This window comes from Pseudopipra pipra, chromosome 10 (genome assembly GCF_036250125.1).
Source record: "Pseudopipra pipra isolate bDixPip1 chromosome 10, bDixPip1.hap1, whole genome shotgun sequence".
NCBI classification, from domain to species: Eukaryota; Metazoa; Chordata; class Aves; order Passeriformes; family Pipridae; genus Pseudopipra; species Pseudopipra pipra.
The window spans coordinates 23,003,238-23,022,106 of record NC_087558.1 but is presented as its reverse complement, the minus strand read 5'-3'; the positions used below and the strand labels follow the sequence as shown (position 1 = coordinate 23,022,106).

Sequence of the window (18,869 nt, the reverse complement as noted above, 5' to 3'; positions counted from 1 at the left end):
CAGGGAATCATTTCAATCTAAACAATTACAGTGCTGGGCTCTCTGCTTTCTAGTTCACCTTCATTTAAAAAAAAGGGATTTTTCTAAGAAGGGCTAGAAAAGGGTAAAGAGGAGAAAGAGGAAACTTCACAAGCGGATGGCAAGACAGAGGCTCCATATAATTTAAGTTAACACTGTGGAGAGTTGTGATTCACAGTTGTTACAAACAGCTCTGCCAAGGTCTCCCTCTCATCCTGGGTCCTGATTTCTTGCAAGACCTGCAGAAACCCAGTGTTCTGTGAGCCATCATCTCTCCCCATGAACCACCTGAAACGAAACAGTGCAGCCCATGAGTGCAAACCAACTTGCTCCTGGAGAAGGACCAGAAGGCTGAGGCCACCCCTTCCCTGCTCCCAGGAGGAAAAGCCATAGGCCACAAATGACCTTGTATTTTACCATGAAGGTCACTTGGTCACTGGAACTCTTCAAACAGAAGTTGCTCAAGAACTGCCATAAATCTTTTAGCTGTTATAACATGAAATGTAACTTCCCACAGTCTCAGAACCTTCTTAGGTTCTTAATTCTCAGAACCTTCTGAGAATTAAACATCTCGAGCTGCTCCCAACCACAGAGCTGCCAAACAAGGAATTTACCTTATGACTCTGCAGCTGCTTTCAGGTGAGAAGTGGCAGGGCTGCTTCTGAACCTGTTAGTTTGCAGAGCTGCCCATTCGGCTGGAGCAGATCTCCCTGCCTTCTCCTCAATTCTCAAGACACTTTACACTCTATTAAAAAACCCAAATACATAAACCCTCCCTACCCAACACCACCTAGGACAAGGGAAACACCAGAAGAATAAGAATGCTTTGTGTTTTTAAAACTCATTGGCACTTCAAGATCTTCCCAGCACACCTCTCTTCCCATCCCCTCCCACCTCCTGAGACCCACGTGGTAGTTAAATCAAACCAAGACGATGGCAGCCCTGAGCAGGTCTGACATCTCAGCAATGAGACACTGAGTGGGGCAATGTGTTTTTTGCTATTGGCTTCTGTCACATAATTAAAAAAAAAGACCAAAACAAATTACCTGTATCAGAGAAGTAAGAGTATCTCCTGCCTCTGCTGTTACTTTCTTTGCATGTTTTCTGTAGTGCCACCTAAAGAAGAGCCTTACACTCAGGTCTGATATGATTTTTCTTTTCTCCTTATTCCTGTTCTAGGTAACATCGTAATGATCAGTTTTACCATTTTAATCTTGCAGGAGTATGTAACATTAGTATGATTTCTCATGTTCCTGTCACACAAAGTATCTCTCCACACTTCCATTTAACTATCAAGTACAAAGGTGTTTTTCACATAGGAAATATTCACGACCATTATAACTTACTTTCCATCTACTCTGCAACAGTACTGTGGAACTCTACAACCAGTTTAAATTAGTCTGCTGAAGTTTCCTGTCAGCATCTCATGAACACACCAATCTGTATGGATAGAAGAGAAAGTTTATCACAATCAGCTCTACGGACTCCTCACCCAAACACCTCCAAATTCTATCAAGTTTACAGGTGTCCTTTTATTGCATTGAGTTTCTACAGCCCATGAGAAAATTCCCTTCTCCCACATTTTTGTAAATGCACCTTCACTCGTTCCAGTCACTGTATACATTGCCTGCAGTACATGGAGTGCTCCCCTCCCACCCTGGCACAGCACCCATGGGAGCTCTGCAAACACATGAGGTAACAACACACACCCTGCTGTGTTCCCGGCAGGGTCTGCCCATCGAGCTGGGGGTTTGCAGGCAGCAGAGCTATGAGCAGGATGAGCACCAGCAGAACCACCACATTTAAAACATCTTTTGTTCACTGCAAGATGTATCTAATGAAAATAAACTACCTGATGTCTTCTACTCCAATTAAACCAGCACAAAAAGCTGCTACAAAACTAATCTACAACACTCCCGTTTACTATTTCACTCCCCTCTAAGGAACAGCTCTCAGTTTCTGATGCAAGTCAGATAAAGCCACTTGATCACAGCACAGTTTTTTATTAGCTGGTTCCCACCAGAAGGGCACAGCAGCCCTCTCACAACAAAATCAGTAACAGAGAATCCTTACTGGAAGCTCAGAAACATGTTTACTTTATATACAAGAAAAACTTATTTACAACAATCAACAGTAAACTATGTACAAAAAAAAAATACAAGAGACATTGCCATGGTAGTCACTGTATAAATTAACATAATAAATAGGAGGGAAGCAGGTCCCATTCTTAAGGCACAAAACCTTCTTCCCAAGACTGTACAGGGATTCACTTGCTTCCCTATGCTTTTGACAGGATCACAGGAATGGCGGGGAGACCCCTGAGGAACAACAGTCGGTGGACAATGATATGGACATGCAGTCACTGCTAACAGCTGTAGAAAAGCATCATTTTTCATCCTTTCCTTTTTTTTTTTCTTTTTACAGTACACACATCTTAAGATACAAAATATTTCTTGTAAACAGTCTTTATAAATCAGGTGGCTAGTATGCACATTTTTAAATAACACTAAAACAATGAACGAAGCTCCATTCGATTTGGGTGCAGAAACATTCCCAGGACTGGCACTGAAGGCCTTGGCAGAGCTGGAAGCCCCCAGGCTCCTGTGCAGCCCAGCCAGGCAGCACCTCTGCACAGCTCCCTCTGCTGCAGAGTAGGGGGCACGAAGATCCCCCCGAGCCAAGACAGACAGGCTGGATCAGCCCTCGCGGAGGGAGCCCAGAGCAGGGCACCACTGGCAGCTGCTTCACGGGCCAAGCGTCCCTTGAGTCCCCAGTGCATGCAACCCCACCTAACCCATTCCCCAGAATCTGCCATCAAATATCCAGGACTGTGCCAGAGTGTGAGAGAACAGACTGAAACCTCTTCCTAGAAGGAACCCAGCTCATTGCAGCCACTGCCAAGGGGAGGGATGAGCAACAGAAGGTGCCGCGCGGCTCTCCCAGGAGCTGCATTTTTTAAGAGACTAAACACTGTGTGATATGTGCAGTCCTAGCTTCTCTCAAGCTGGTGTTTACCTGAGACTGCTGGACAGTCTCTTTTTTCGCAAAGCAGCAGATTTTAATAATTGTCTTTCCTGAGTTTCTCTCCCACAAAAGAATTATCAGATGCCAGAAGAGGAACTCGGAATAATGTACCCAGGAGTTCAGTTCCCTACTCTGCAGATGGCTCTCACTGTTCAACACAAATTGCCTTCATCTATTCACAAAATCTCTGCAACAGAAATCTGCATTATTCCCAGTGAGACACACAGAGCTATGGCCCTTTTGTTAGATCTATACCTTAACAAATATTCAAAGGCACTCAGGTTAAATGTGGATCCCATTTTCTAGCTCTTAAAAGAAGGTAGAACTCCCTCCCTGCCTCTGATAAGCAACAGACAGGAATATACTGGCTCTCAACCCTTTGATAAATGTGCATGCACACAAAAAGGATCTGAAGGCATTGACACAAAGATCATAAAAGCAAAAGAAATGAAGATGGGTCTGTGCAGGCATCACCACTCAGAGCAGATGGCTAATATTGACAGATATGGCACGAATTAAGGAACATGCCTGAACGTAAAAACTCTTTGGATTCCTCTGTTGCTCTGGGCAGGAAGAGTAGAGAGAAGCTGTTTCTATGGAGGCAATAATTTAATCCCTCAGGGATTATGCAAGCAAGGCAAGTGCATATTGTTTATGCATCCTTAACCACAAGGTTGCCTGGGGAAAGTTCAGAGCAAGAACAGCTCCTTTACCACAAAGAGGAACAAACACAGATCTCACCTCTCCTCCAGAGTTCCCACCTGCCTCACTCCCCTGCTGCACTCTCCTGGGAAGGCACCTGGATGTCCCAGCCAGGCCCGTTCCTGGGACTGTCAGCAGGGAGGATGGCTGCAGCCTGGAGCTCTCCTTAGGGGAGGCTTCTCATTGGCATCCACACACTGCTCTGGGCATCACCAAGCAAGTGGAAAAATACAGTATGTCTGCAATTCTTATTGACCTGATGCCTCAGGAATTCAATATAGTGAGGGGGGTCTGTACTGAGAAATAAAAATACAGCTATGGAAGCAATTGCCAATGTATAGGTAGGAAAAACAAACTCAGGGCAAAGCTGGACATATTTCTTGCTCAGTCCCCACAGTATTATACCAGAAATGTTTCTACCTGGATCAAGCACATTAGTCTTTTTTACCTTCTCATGAGCAAAACCTGTCACTCACCAGGCTGAGAGGAGACATGTGGGTGACTGCTCAGAACAGACAGGGAGAGCTGGAATAATCCTTGTTGAAATACTGGAGAATCCAATGGAGTTTGCCCAGAATGAAATCAGCCCAGAACCTGTCAAGTCTTTACATAAGCTAACTTGACTGCTTGTTGTTAGACTAGAGAGGTGATATCAATTTGATAAAAATCCTTACAAAGAAGAATGATGTCCTCAGGTAATGATCTTTTATGCCACTGTGTATGTGGCCTATTCTGTCTGCAGCCACAATCATACAGGTGCCACTCTGTAATAATAAAAAAATAAAACACACACAAACTGACAGAGCAGTTAAAAATTTCTGCTGTCTCCCAACTTCTACAGCACTGGCTGTTCTCAAATTTCCTTTGCAGTGATAAACATGGTGATATAACTATCCATGCTGGTCTTGGGCTATCCATGCCTGGCCCAGCTGAGGCCAGGCATCTAGAAACTCTGAGTCAGAGGCACGAATTTTTCCATGCTACACTGTTGATGGAACCAAAGGCAATTTATCAACATACTTCTGTTTTCATTAAGATGCTCATGTCCTCAGTAACAATCCTCCTTCTCTCAGTGCTCTGATGTTTGAGAAGACATGGTATCTCTCTCAGGGGTACTGAGCCATCCTAGTCTTTTGGTATCACCTTGGAGTGAAGGAGCAAGGCAGCAAGAGAAACAAGCAAGGTGGAAAAGCCATTAAGACCAAGACAGGTGAAAAGATGCAAGTATTAGACACAAATCACGTATTTTGTGACAGAAATAGTTTTCTGCACTGCAAGCTGAAGCAAAGAAACAGCTCTCTTGTTTGTGGCCACAGAAGTGGCACTAAATGGGCAGGCTGTTGCCCATCATTCTGCTCCCTCCACCAAGATGGAGCAAATTGTCCTATATCTCATTTCATTATGTTACACTTCCTGTGTTGCCCAAACATCTCATTAGCTTTCCTCTCCCTTTTATCTGGCCTCCTGCAGATGAATTCAGAAGAGGGAATGTCAGAGCTGATCTCCTGCAACCTTCTGGCTCTCCAGAATTTCGTCTTTTCTTACTACCAGAATTTCTGAACAATTGTTTGTGATGCCTGAACACCTGATGATGTACCATTGCCCCTGGCTGGGACAGGAGAGCCAGGCCCAGTGGGAGGCCTGGCCAGCTGGTGAACCACATGCATTGTTTGTTGCAAAGGCATAAGTGAGTGAGAATCACTGATATTCATCGGAGGAGGTCTGTACTGGCTTTGAATTTTGGATGCAAACTGCATGCAACTACAGGTGTATTAAAAAGGGAGCAGTAAGACAAAAGGACAAGCTTTGTCCCACTTATATATGCTAAATACAGGTGTGGCACAGAGATGAGCGGGAAAGTTTTGGGTCTGAAGAGACTATCAGATGCTCCTGAACTAAGACTGGCCAATATATCTTTTGCCCTGAATTATTCTACTGTGATGAAGTTATCCAGTAAAGGTAGCTGTGTTGCAATTCTCAGGAGTCTTGCACTGTCACTGGAACCAGAACTTCCCACGTCAGAGGACGTGGCTCTCCAAACAGCGAGTGCGTTCCCTCCGGGAGGCTCTGCTGACTGCAGATCAGGTGCCTCTCCACTGGATGCAGCCGTACCCCACAGGAAAAAGTAGCACCATGCTTGGTTGATATGAGCTCTGAACAGCTCCAACTTGGCTGCTCAGTAGAGACAGTTGTGAGCACATCTGCTCGGTGAGGTGACTGCTGTGCAGTTAGCGGGAATGGTAGACACAGGCTGTGAAAACAGAGGCTAAGCCTCGCTGGTAGAAGTGCTCCGGCTCAGCTCCTTGATCCCGTGCAGGATCCTCTTCATGTGACCCACTTTGGTCACACCCAGGTCCTGGAAGAAAAGAGAAAACCTTACCCTCAGAGAAAGGCAGGGGGGAACTCCAGGTGGCCAAGCAGTGGCTACAAACTAGTCAGCCAGTTACAAAGAGAGGAGAAAACCAACCAGAAAGATAACAAACCTGAAGGTTATATACAGCACTTCCAACCACATGTCAAAAAGCTACTAAGGATGCAGAGCAGGCATAGAGAAGTGTAGAGAAACAACAGCGGGTTGTTAGCCAGAAACACAAATTGCTTTGGCTGTCAAAGACTGAGAGAACAGAAAGAGCACACAGATCAAGGACCTAAGCTAGCAGCCAAAACATGCAGGAACAACCAACCAGTCACATCAAATAACTGGTTACCATGCAACAAAACCCAGGCTGCAGCTGGATGGCATGTGGAGGGATCAGCTACACAGGTCACAGCAAACCTCCCAATGGGAACACAGTCAAAATCACACATGAGATCCAAGGAGCATTCAACAAATGCCACAAACCACTTCATAAGTGTTTTCCTGCTCTATGCAAGTGACCACAATGATGACATAAGTCTCTTGCACATACAAAGCACTTTCAAGTTCTCTCCGTAGAGACAGCGTCTCCTGGTGAGGAGATGAAAAGTTGTGCAGTGTGATTGCTAAGCACTATTAAAAAAGGTTCTCTCTGTCTATGAGCCTCATCAAAGGGCACAATCACTTTTTCTGGTAACAAAGAAGTGTGATGACCTATTTGCCCAGTCACTGCGCAGTAAGAACCAAATTCTGCCAATCACAGCACGTTCTGCACAGATGGGACAGTAGCGGAGAAGTTGAAAAGTTCCATCATTAAAATCAGAGACTCTCAAGAACACTATCTGAAATCTGTATGCTGGACTGTATCACATCTCTAGAAGACTGTGGCAGAACTGGACAGCTGGTCCCTCAACTACCTCTTCTACCTCCCCACTATTGAAAACCAGGTGACCTAAACCAGTGAGAAAATAAAACGAGACTGCAATGACCCTGTTCGTCTTGCCAGGGCACTGGAATGAACAGCAGGCAGACCACTTCCAAGCACATTCAGCACAGGAGTCATGCAGATGCAGCTGGCTGTTTCTCATGAGCCAACCATGAAAGTACCTTGAGGTCCCTCCGCTCGAGGTGCAGGAGCTCAGAGCCCCGGACGTCATGGCGGATGAAGATATCCTTATACTCACAAAGACTGAGATGCTCAAGCCAGGCCGCAACCTCCTCCGTTCCCCAGAGGTGAACTGTCAGAGATGGAAAAGCAGGAGTGCATTGAGTACCCAGAATCCCAGGAGACAGTGAGAGATGAGGACACCACAGCACTGAGTGCCAGAGGAGGAGGGCAGCCAGGACCACAGCCTCAAACCAAGGGGAGGGCAGCATGACCTATGATCTCAAACAAAAGAGGTAGGACAGAGAAAGGTAAGAGGTGTTCCTTAAGTAGAGGCTTGCTGTGGTACAGCCAGGAGGAAGTGCATGTTTGTTTTGATGGGACTGGATATGTTTTTTAAAGTTTACCCCCATGCTTTAGAAGAGTCAATTCACTGATACTCTTCTGTGTACAAAACAACAGGTTCATAAAATACATGATAAAGAATCACAGCACAGATTACTTTGCTATTATGTACAATCACTTGTGCTCAGTAAACAAAATGGCAAACTCCCCCTTGTCTGAGGAAAAGAGGAGGAGTTTAGAGGTTTAGACTTCCACCTTCTTGCACAGCCTCTAAATAAGAGAATAATAAAGTTTCCAAGTTCTGGGAGGCAACGAATGAACACCAGCCTGTCAGACAGAAGGAGACTGTACCCACAACTCCATGGCAGAGGACAGGACCCAGGAGCCCACAGAAGAAGACAGTACTTCTGAATTTTAGAAGAAAGCCTTCATAAGGAGAGCACAAACCAAAAATCAACTAACCCAATTTGGAGAGAAAGTATCTTGAATGGCAACTTGTTGATTCATGGCCAGTTTTTATCTAGTTACCAGTAGGATTAAAGGTCAGGGTGCACCTGTGGTGATGCTGATGCCCAACCAACTAGACATGAAACTTGATTAAAGCCTGAAGGTGAATCAATGAGAAAACAACATTTACCATATCACAGAGAATTAGCAGTGAAGAGACTGGAGTTATGCGGACTTGGGCCCCACAGTCATTTTGATACTTAAAATGCCAAAATCCTCAAATTTACTTCCCTAAACATCCCCTGAAATATCCCTGGAAATATGTAGAGAGAATTCTTCAGAGGGTACCTCCTGTTCCTGCTCAGGAATGTTTGCGTGGTACTGGGGGATCATGACTCAAAAGGAGCAACAAGCTACTCTGCCACATGAAGACGACTGAGTAGACCTCCAAGAAAAGGCAGATGCAGGTGAAAGAGGAGGAATGTGTGAGGAGACAGACAAAGAAGAGGTAGTGTGACAAAGAGACACAGTGAATGAGCAGACTGGGTACCCGGCAGTCCCATGCTACTATGAGTCTCCTTATTTTTGTTGTTCTTCTCCTTTTTAAACTTGGTCACCAGGCGGAATTTGCCACTGCGGCTGCGTTTAGAATAATCCAGCATCTGGTTCTGCAAGAACAGAAAGGGAAAATCAGGCTCTCAGTTATAAATTGATTGGAATGAACCAAGAGCAACAACCACTGTCAAGCTCAGCTCCACGACCTTGTAAGAGAGGGAAAAAAAATTCTAAACTCATTCTGATCAAGAAAGGAAAGGAAGCAGAGAAAGTTGATCCCATGTCAGCCAAGGGATCTTAGCAGGAAATTACTTTCTTTAGCCCTGGGGAGCTGAGTTTCCTTCTTAATGACGTTTTCTCACATCAGTCATACAGTCACAGCCAACTAGGGAAAAAGAGAACAGCTAGGGAAAAAAATAGCCCTGGTTCTCCTCACCTCCTCATCACAGGGCTCCATAAGCTGCCACAGCCAAGGGATGTCGGCCAATTTCCTCAGCTGGAGGTCCATGTCTGCCAGGGCTGCCTGGAGCTGCTCCTTCTGGGGAGGATCTAATTGCTAGATCAGAAATGGAAACAGAGCAGAGTTAAAACCACATGGTGGAACACACAGTCAGGCCCTTGTCTCAAAATCCCTAGCTAACAAAGCAGTTCCTCCTCATAAAAGGAAGTGCACAGCAAGCACTCTGTCCAGACCTTACCAAGCCAATGATTCTCATCTGTTCTGAGCTCCAAACTCCACAGAGTCTACCTTGACTGCTCATCATGCCCATGTAGCAAAATCATCCTAATTCCTGGATGATAACATTTAAACTGACTGTAGAGTTACAAAGACAAGGAAGCCCAAGACCAGCAAAATGTTATGCCAAGGTAACAGGAGGAGAGGGGAGGAAGTGAGAGGCTGCTTTCCTCCTGCTTTGTGTTCCTTACCAGAGCCATCTTGCCTGCCAGCAGCAGCTCTGTCTCATTGTGCAGGGCTTTGACATTATTCACCAACTCTACCACGAGGCTGCAGTTCAGACCCTGCAGGGAAGCAATTCATGCACAAGTTAAGCCTGATAGTGCAGAAGTCTGAGCAGTCAAAAGGAAGAAGTCTTACACAAGCAGGGCCTACTTTTGGTCAATCAGAAAGGAAAACCAAGAGCTGTGGAGCGAGGACAAAATGGGAGATGCCAAGTGAGTGACGTACCTCTGTAGACTTGGATTTAGCGTAGACTTTGTCCATGGACTTGGAGCTGGCATTGACAGCATGGGCAAGCTCCTGTTCCATGTCCTGATAGGACTGGGCTATTTCCCGAATGCTAAAGAGAGAATTAGATTGCATCAGCACATGCTCAAAGCAGGAGATCTCTTCTGACTGGGGATCTCCTCCTAACACCCATCCGAGCGACAGGGGCAGGGCTGGGGCACAGGAGGGGCACAGCCCCTGGCAAAGCAGGGCAGTTCTCCCCCACAGTGAGCACACACAGGCAGACCTCACGGGCACAACTCCAGGTGCATGTTCAATTCTGCAAACAAATTGGGATCAGTGTGAAATACAACCCAGACATTTTAGTATGGCCACGGTGAAGTGAAAGGCAGCTGCACTTAGGGCAACTTAATTAACACTTCTCTGATGATTCTGGGAATTTTCTCTCAGAAGCTCAGACCAAGGTGCAGAATGTCTGACTAAAGGATGAACAGATGAGCACACAGTGACTTCTTCCAAAAAATCTCTGCTGGGCATCAGGGTTACAAGAACCCAGGTTGTCATCTGAGCTCCCAGAGAGGCTTTTGTTTCTTTTCTGATAAAAAGTAATTTATATTCAAAGATAACGGGTTCTTTCAGATTAAAGTATCCATGTTTGCTCACAACAGTAATATTTTTTGTTCATAATGGCCTAAGAAAGTTTATTCAACTTCAAACCTCGTGCAGATGGGACAGTGCATAATGAATGAGGCTGCTCCCAGTGACACGGATCAGCACTGTAGAGGGTAAGAGTGAACAGGAACATCTCCAGGAACAGGAAGTATGACTCCAGGCCCCAAAGGAGGGCTCCATCACCAAAAGCAGGTTGAGTCGCACCTGTGGATCAGAGCACCTGCAGCTTGACCAAACTGGTTGATCTGAGTGGATTCCTCTTCAGACATGATCTCTGGTTGCAGAGAGAAAGAGGAGGGTCGGGACAACTCACACTTCTGTTTGTCCTCCCAGGACTTGAGGGTGCTCTCAAATGCCTAAAAACACAACAAGCAAACTATCAGGTACCTTGTGAAGCTCCTGTAAAAACCCAATGATTGTGCCTACACCTGTAAAACATGTAGATCTGGTCCAGACACTTTTCATTGCAGGACCCAGCTGCTGAGATGCCTAGAACTTTGCTAACTAGCTGGGGGGACTGAAGTTTTCCATGCCACATGCTTGCTTTGCTTTAATTTTTGTTTAAGCATAGCTTTAGTCAAAATTGGTAGGCCAGTTCCAAGGGCCAGACTAGTAAAAATCCATCCATTTCCTACTGGTGGCAGCCTTTTCTTTGAGTAGCTCTATCACCTCTACACTTCACTATTACTGTGACACCTCAGAGCTTGAAATTAAAAATGTTCAAGGCTCCTCTATATCTGGAAGTAAATGGTGTTTCCCTAGGAACTGGTGGATCAAGCAACTGAACTCAGAGCTAGGACCTCTCCTGTTTGCACCCTTACTGATATTCCTGGCAGCAGCTAGTGGTGTGGGAAGAACCAAAACAGATCCAGTGCAGAAGGATCAAAACTGAATACAGTGAGAATGAAAACTGTGGAGCCCTGTGGTAAAGTAATCCCTTCCCCTACTGCCCCTCCTCCAGGACTTTGTCAGGCTCAGTCAGCTCTGTCAGCTCTACCTGATCTCAGTCCTGCTGATGACTCTTCACTGGTCCAGGTGAGGCCACATAAGGGAATTTTTTTCCATCTTCAGTTTAGGAAACTATATATCCAAAATCACATTTGAAAAATGTTACCAAAGGTACAGGGTCACATGCATGAAGAGAGGACCCCAGTTCATCAACTGAATAGGACAGGTTTGCTCTGTGAAGGAAGGGGTGTGCCATGATCATCAAAAGGACAGCAGGAAAAACAAGGATAAGCCCATGGCCACGACAAAGTTGCATGTTGCTCTGCAAAACTGGAACCTATTCCTCAGTAGCAATTCCATGCCTGCAAAATCAGGTCTGCAGGCAGTGAGGAATGGGATGGCACAACCATAGCCATGGTTTCTGGTGGCCCAACACACAGCACACTCACAAGGGACTGCTGTGTCCTCTCTACCTCTTGTGTTTCACTCCACCTTCCCCACCATACCCACATATAAGCTGCCTCTCCTTTTTTCCCCTCCCTTTACCATTTCAGCAGGAATCGTGTTCCCCCTTGCTCTCTCTCTTCAGACTAGATATAAGAAAGAAATTTCATATGATGAAGGTTATGAAATGCTGGCAGAGGTTGCCCAGAGAGGTGGTGGCTGCCTCATCTCTGGCAACATTCATGGTCAGGTTGGACAGGGCTTTAGGCAGCCTGGTCTAGGGGAAGGTGTCCCTGCTCATTGCAGGGGGGTTGCACTAGATGACCTTTAAGGTCCCTCCCAACCCAAACCATTCCACAGTTCTGTGATCATTACCCACAGCTGCTTTGTATGCCCACCTTTGCTTTCTCTTCATACTACCATGTTTATAACTTCCTGCCTGTATCAGGCTGCTTTCACTTTTTCTCTTTGCTCTTCTCTCTTTTCTTGTAATTCAGCAGAGGAGTCTTTTGCAGAGGACCTTGATTTGCTCTGGAAACTGGGTAAAGGGGCACTGTGGTGCAAAGTATCAAGAGCTGCTCTCAACTTAACTGTTTATGTGTGGACAGTCACAGAATTAGGAGGAATCATAAAGCCTGTTTGTGCCACAGCAAAGCCTTTATCCTCTCCTTTGGCTTACCCTCAGTCAGTAAATAAGCAGTAAAAGAGCAAGGAGGCTTCCTTATCTGCTAGTACTCATCAGATATATTTGAAAATTATGAGACTGACAAACACTTCTGAACAAGGCATAAGATGCTGCTTTACATGGTCAATGAGGTATAAGCCACATACTGAGCAGTAATGAGAAATTAAGATATTAACCATCTGAATCTAGACAATCCGTGGCAGTTGGTGAGGCAGGCACCCTGTGGGAAAAACAGCATGCAAGTGTGTTAAGAAACACTGTCACCAGGCACCTAGAAAAGGAAGTAAAATAAGCTTGCATAAACAACCTTATTTATGCCAATTCCCAAGTGGTGAATGCAAGTCTGATCATATTCTTTCCCAAAAGTTTTATGGTGTGTAACAAAATATGCTTCTTGCATTCACAAAGATAGCATTCACATGTGGCTGTTGCCACATTCTCCAGAAATATGAGACACAAAAACACATGTGTGCTGCAAGAGTGTATGCAAGACTGCTCTTACCCTGTCTCGGGTGAGGGTCTGTGCCCTGTTCTTGTGAACAATCCAAATGTAACCTGGAGGTTGGATCCAGGCCTCTCCATCCACTTGCACGGGAACTCCCTCTTCTCCAAGGATTGCTATCTTCACCGTCCGACACTGCAAGAAGTGACTGCATCAGAAAAGCTCTAAAATGTTGGTTTTTCAAAAGCATGAGCCATTCTCTGTCTTTGCAAAGCCCTTCCCCAGGTGCTGTAGCTTTGGTGCTACTTGAGGCATCTGTGTCTGGGCAGCAGGGCACACCTTGCCCTTGAGCAGCAGGGAGCACTTGCTGTGTCTTTGGATGAACCTGTATTTGAGTTGTTGGTCTAACTCCTACCACAGTGAACGCTAGCAAACAATTCCATGCTCAAATCGCCCCTGAATATTCTCATTTCCAGCCCTGGTGGATGCTCTTTCCATGGACCAGAGAGAGCACAAAAGAGGGCTTTACTGACTGAAGCTGGCTCCGAAGTCACCAGCTGGAGAGGGGGCAGGCACGAAGAGCTCAGGGAAGCGGGTGATACCTGTGCAATGCGGTGGTGCTGCAGGTTGATCACACGTGACACTGCCATCTGCATGCTGCCAAACACGGCCACCACCTCCAAAATCTTGTCATCAAAGGAAGGGGCTGTAAATGTCTGCCAGATACGGGGAGAGAGAATTCAGATGACATACAGCTCTGTTGAAGAGGTTTCCTTTAACCCCTTGCTGGTGCAGATCTGGGGGTCGGCTTTCAAATGTGCTCTTTAATCTGTATAAAATTAACAAGGCTTGAAGCTGACAATCTGCAGTGAACCAGCAGGGAGAAAAAGGAGGCTTGATAGTTCCACTGTGCATCCAATGGCTAAAGTATAATGCAGACACACAGGCTGTAGGACACAAGGCAATAATTATTCTTCACGGAGTAGACACTCCTTCAATAAATACAATAAATACAATGTTTCTGAGTAAATCTACCTGCCTTTGCCTTCAAGGGGCTTTACTTCTCCACCAGTCTATGGTGACAAGGTCAACCTAAAACACTTCCTGCAGCTCCAAATAGTCTGGTGATGTTTCTACTGAATCATTACAGACTGCCTGGCTACAAAGCTGCTGAAGACTGAATTTCAGTATTTTACCCACTTCCCAAAGAAAAGTACAAGCAGACAGGCCCCTTGACCTCTTCTTGCAAGTACTCTTCTCAGGGGCTCTGACTTCAAAAGCAACAGTAAGTAGAAACATTTCCTGGATTGCCTTAGAGAATACTCACATCATCTTCCTTGGTTCCCCCCCAGAAGTTGGTGCCCCCTGCGTAGCTGGGGATGTTGAGCACAGCAATCCCCTGGAGACTGGGCAGAGGGATTGGCCTCCCATCACACTGCACAGAAAAGAAGGCAACACTGCTCTCAGCCCAGCAGGAGAGAGCCCCTCCTGCCAGACCACATGCTCTAAGAACAGAAAACAGCCAACACAGCTTAGTAACACATTAATTCAGGTTTCTTCCTGTTTATTTTTGACCTAGCAGAGTAGAACTATCCACTGAAGTCTCAAGAGCCACACCTCTTTTGGCAGACATGGATTTTAGAGAGATACTGTTGCTTCTTTTCCTCTAACAGAACACCTGAGAGGCTTGGCAAAACCTCGTGGTTTATTCCTCCAGAAAGGGGAATAAAACTCATGAAACACCTATGTGATGAGGGTCTCCTCCTGCAAGTTACCTGTTTATGTTTTGTATGGCCTATACAATAGTAATTTTACCCAGTCAGATGCACATTACAGCACAGTCAAATCAAGAGCTTTCCACTGCACCTACTATCTAAAATGATGTGTTCACATTAGATACCACATGTACCATAACAATCCATGCTGAACACTGAGTTGGGAACAGCAAACACTTTCCAGCCAGATGATACTTCCCTTAAGGTCTGACAATACAAGTTATCCTCCAGAACCAGGAAAAGCCACTTTTAGTTGTATCAGGCAGGCAAATGTCACTAAGTAGAACCACCATGCCAAAGTCACAGTGCCTGAAGGAGATGCAATTAGGCATCCCAGTTTTAGGAGCAGAAGGGCATGCTAATTCCTCACCTCCAGCAAGACTTTCTGCTCCAGGTTTTTATATGTTCTGTGCAGCAGCTCCTTGGTCCCCAATACTCCGTACCACATCATGTTCTTTGTACGACTTCTAAGGGGGCAAATCAAAAGAGAACAGGTCAGCACACACATTTACCCTTTCACCAAGAAGGAAGAAAAACCTCACATTGAAATGACACCTGCTATGTCCTAAAACACAAAGGTGCTCTGCTTCCAAAAGGGTCAAGCACTCTGAGTGGTCACCATATGTATTAGGGAACTACTTCCCTTTAAATACGTGTCAGGTAGGAATTGAGGATGACTGAGTAACTACCAGGAACACACACAGACTCCCCTGGCACAGAACTTGTCCATCTCATACATCACAACATCAACAGTGTTTGGCTGTATTAGCTCAAGTACAGCAAATGTACCAATCCCAGGCTACACAAAGCATCCTGCAGTTGCCCAGGTATTCAAAAGGCCAAACCCGAAGTTTGTATTAAGACAGGATCAAGGCCAAAACCAGCCTTTGTGGCATTTGTGCTCCTCTTGTGGCTAAATAGCCCAGGAGAAAAACCTTTGAGATGACATAAAAAGAACAAATGCACTCAATTTACACCAACATAACTACTTAAAGACCTTATAGCATAATAAATCAGTAATAAATCAGTAATTTATCTCCTCTGTCATGATTTCAAGCCTCAAAGGAGATTATTTACACAACACACCTATTCAGCACATGTGTACACAACCAGCTTCCAAACCACACAGAAGAATGAAGTGGTTTCAGTCACTTCTAGCATCAATCCAAAGGTCAAAGCCAAACCCACCTGCATTTCTCTGGGTGCTCATCACGTTTGTTGTTGAAGTCCAAAGAAATCTTTGCATCCAGTCCAATTCCAAAGTAGTTATTCATGACACACTTCTCTGTGTAACATTCACTGTCAATCAGAACAAAACTTCCATTTGTAACTCTGGGTACCATTTGATGTGTATCTCACATAGAATCCCAGAGTCACTTAGGGTGGAAAAGACCATCCAGCCCAACTGTGTCCAATGTGTAACTGCGTGTCTAACTCCATAAGCTGCCATTCCCTGGCACCCAGTCATGGAAGTCTGGGCTGCTGCAGCCTGTTACTCTGCTCTGGAAACTAATCCACTTCTGAGTTCTGTTTGGAAATGCCCACTCCCTCTCTTCAAACTCCTGCACATACTCACAGATTTTCAGGCTCAGAGTTAAAGGGATCAGCGTGAATCAGCAGCCGGCTGATGACAGAGCTCCCAGGCAAAGAACCAGACATGCCAGCACGGATATCTGTAGGAAAATTGACCATGGAGGAGAGTGCAGCTAATCATAAGCAGAAAACAGGTAATTCAATCTCCAAGACAAGGTAACAAGAGTTAATGTATTCTGCCCTGTCATTCGTGGAGAAAGCAAATAGCATTAGTGCTTTCTTCCACTCCGGAGGCTTAGCTCTTTTGACAAGCAGAAGGATTTCTGGGGCTGCTTGCAGGGTTTCTGCCTGACAGTGTATTGCCTAAGGCCAGCAGCACAGTTGTACAGGAACATGGAAAAGGGCAATAGGAGTGTGTTCTCTGCAGTAGCCTTTTTGTTCCAGGGTGAGACACGCAATGTCCCTCCTCCAGTTAGTGGAGTAAGAGTAAAGTTATTATCCAAGTTGCTCAAGAAACTACTGTCTCCTGCTTCTTAAATTATCAACTGGTGACCCACAAACAGTAGGTTTGTCAGAGAGAAAGGAAATTACCTGCCTCTAGAAGAGGCAATTTGTACAAGTAATTTGGAGGAAGAGGTGGAAGGACACTGCCACAGTGATGGGGAGAAGTTGCTGCTCAAGATGTGGGAAGTGGGAATTCTGCTGGGTCTGTGCACTTCCAGTGACTTCAGTCGTCACATGAAGGGACTCCCAACCTATGGCTGCCACTCTTCAGAAACCTTTCTCATATCCCCCTTCTCTAGGTTACTTTGAGATCAGCATCTCCTTGCAATTGGCACCTAAATTCTGCCACTTCACAGTGTTAATGATAATCTGTGTCTAGGCCTTAGCTACAAACTGGAAATTATTGCAGCTCACTCCAAGCCTCCTCTTGAAGTCATCCATAAGGGGATTTCTCTCCTGCACAAAAGAGCATCTGGCAGGACAATTCCATGTTTTCTTGTGGGGACTGCAGCCTGTGCTGCTGTCACCCATGCTCCAGCTGGCTGCCTCAGTGGGAAGAGGTGGGTGTCACACTTACTTGGGTAGAGGATTTTTGTGTTCAGCATTGGCAAGTTGTCCCGGTTTCCTGTCTGGGGAGGAAGAGATGCAGAGCTGCCCAGCGACAAACTTCCTTTGTTTATTAGTCTTTCGCAAGGAGACTTGGAGGCTGTAAAACACAACACAAACATGGCTGTTGACAAACAATGCTGTGATTCAGGGCAGCACAGTCCAAGCAGCAAGACTGGGTCAGGACTCACTCAACAGCAAAACACTTGAGCCACCAGAAAACAAAGAGTTGACAGAACCAGTCATTAAGAGACAGAGACATTATATATGTGCTGCCAGAAAACCTCACAGACTAGAAGCACCAAAATGCCACATGAAAAATGTGGAGATGAAAAAAAGCTGGTGCCAGCAGCGTAAGACAGAGTATTTGGTTCCCAATCAACACTCAGGGAAGTTTCAAATATATCTGCAGTGCTTAGGGATCTCTAACAAATTACTCAAATAACACAGTGATTAAAGCAAACTGGCTGCTGTTCTCTGTCATCTGCAAAGGATGGCAGGGAAATGTCGCCAGGTACATGACATGAAAAATGCTCAAGACCGTCCTTGTCCAAGCACTGAAAGCCAAGAGAACCCAGATTACTGGTTAAGGTGCAAGAAAGTTCATCACTCCTAGGCTCCATATGCTACAAGCACAGACCAGCCATCAGAGAGGTAGCAAAAAGTGGGGTGTATAATGCACAGAAACATGCAGGGCCTGAAGAGCAATCATGCAAAAATTAGAGAAAAACACAACACACCAGGTAATACATGTAACACCACCTTCCCTTTTTACAACTAACACAACTGGAATGCACAGGCAAGACCTGCCTGGTGGTGGCTCCAGAGCAGTACCTTTCCTCCTCCCCTTGGACACTCCACAGCTGCTGCTGTGTGATGACTGCAGGGACATTTTATCCTCGTTCCTCAGCTCCTTGCCCTCCTCAGAGGATGACAGACTAAGCAGGAAACCCTCTTGCTCCTGGGTCTGGGCATTTTGCTCATCTACAGCTGTATGGAGAGAGAAAGTAGGTGAGTTTCTCACAGCTCTTCCAGCAAGGAATACCTCCCACTGATGTAAATAAAAACAGGATGGGACTCTACATGTCCCAATTCCTTAAAGGAAAGAACAGGAATAACAAAAAGCTCAGGTACTCAGACATCTTGAGATGTAAACTGTGTTACAGGTGATGGGCTTCCATTTATTTGCATTTAGATGTTGCCAGGAATTCTAACCAGACAGACATGAAGTGATTAATGAATTTTCTGTTTGTTTAATCTGTAGTGGTGCAATAACATCAGCCACTTGAAAAGGGCACTTAGACACATATAATGGAAGAGGAAGAAAATAGCAGTTGGTAAAAACCAATTCAAACAAAGGGAAGAATCAGATTACATACTTTGGAAGAAGAAAAACAGTTTGGAAAAGTTGAACAAACACATCTGAAATGTAACTGGAGTTTGCTGGAGAGCTGACATGATATAAACACTAGTATGTTGCCTAAAGAAATCAAAACTTCCTTTGCATGTAATCAACAGGCCT

The 18,869-nt window shown here is 45.3% G+C and overlaps 1 protein-coding gene across 12 annotated transcripts in view; it reads right to left on the bottom strand.

The window, feature by feature from the left end:
• Nucleotides 1-137: 137 nt before the first annotated feature.
• Nucleotides 138-18,869, bottom strand: part of DGKD (diacylglycerol kinase delta) — a 59,542-nt gene continuing 40,810 nt past the window's right edge. For 3 of the 12 annotated variants that reach the window (XM_064666753.1, XM_064666756.1, XM_064666761.1), the window contains 15 exons: nt 18,182-18,337; nt 17,319-17,447; nt 16,281-16,377; nt 15,893-16,003; nt 15,075-15,171; nt 14,257-14,364; nt 13,532-13,645; nt 12,990-13,124; nt 10,615-10,766; nt 9,739-9,850; nt 9,480-9,572; nt 8,989-9,108; nt 8,548-8,665; nt 7,208-7,338; nt 2,006-6,100 (listed from right to left, as the gene is read on the bottom strand). In XM_064666753.1, the coding sequence (XP_064522823.1) occupies nt 6,011-6,100; nt 7,208-7,338; nt 8,548-8,665; nt 8,989-9,108; nt 9,480-9,572; nt 9,739-9,850; nt 10,615-10,766; nt 12,990-13,124; nt 13,532-13,645; nt 14,257-14,364; nt 15,075-15,171; nt 15,893-16,003; nt 16,281-16,377; nt 17,319-17,447; nt 18,182-18,337 (1,763 nt within the window). In that variant the 3' untranslated portion in view covers nt 2,006-6,010. Of the gene's footprint in view, nt 1,459-2,005; nt 6,101-7,207; nt 7,339-8,547; nt 8,666-8,988; nt 9,109-9,479; nt 9,573-9,738; nt 9,851-10,614; nt 10,767-12,989; nt 13,125-13,531; nt 13,646-14,256; nt 14,365-15,074; nt 15,172-15,892; nt 16,004-16,280; nt 16,378-17,318; nt 17,448-18,181; nt 18,338-18,869 lie in introns of those variants that run through there. The other 9 variants (XR_010433190.1, XR_010433191.1, XR_010433192.1 and 6 more) reach the window with 9 other exon arrangements.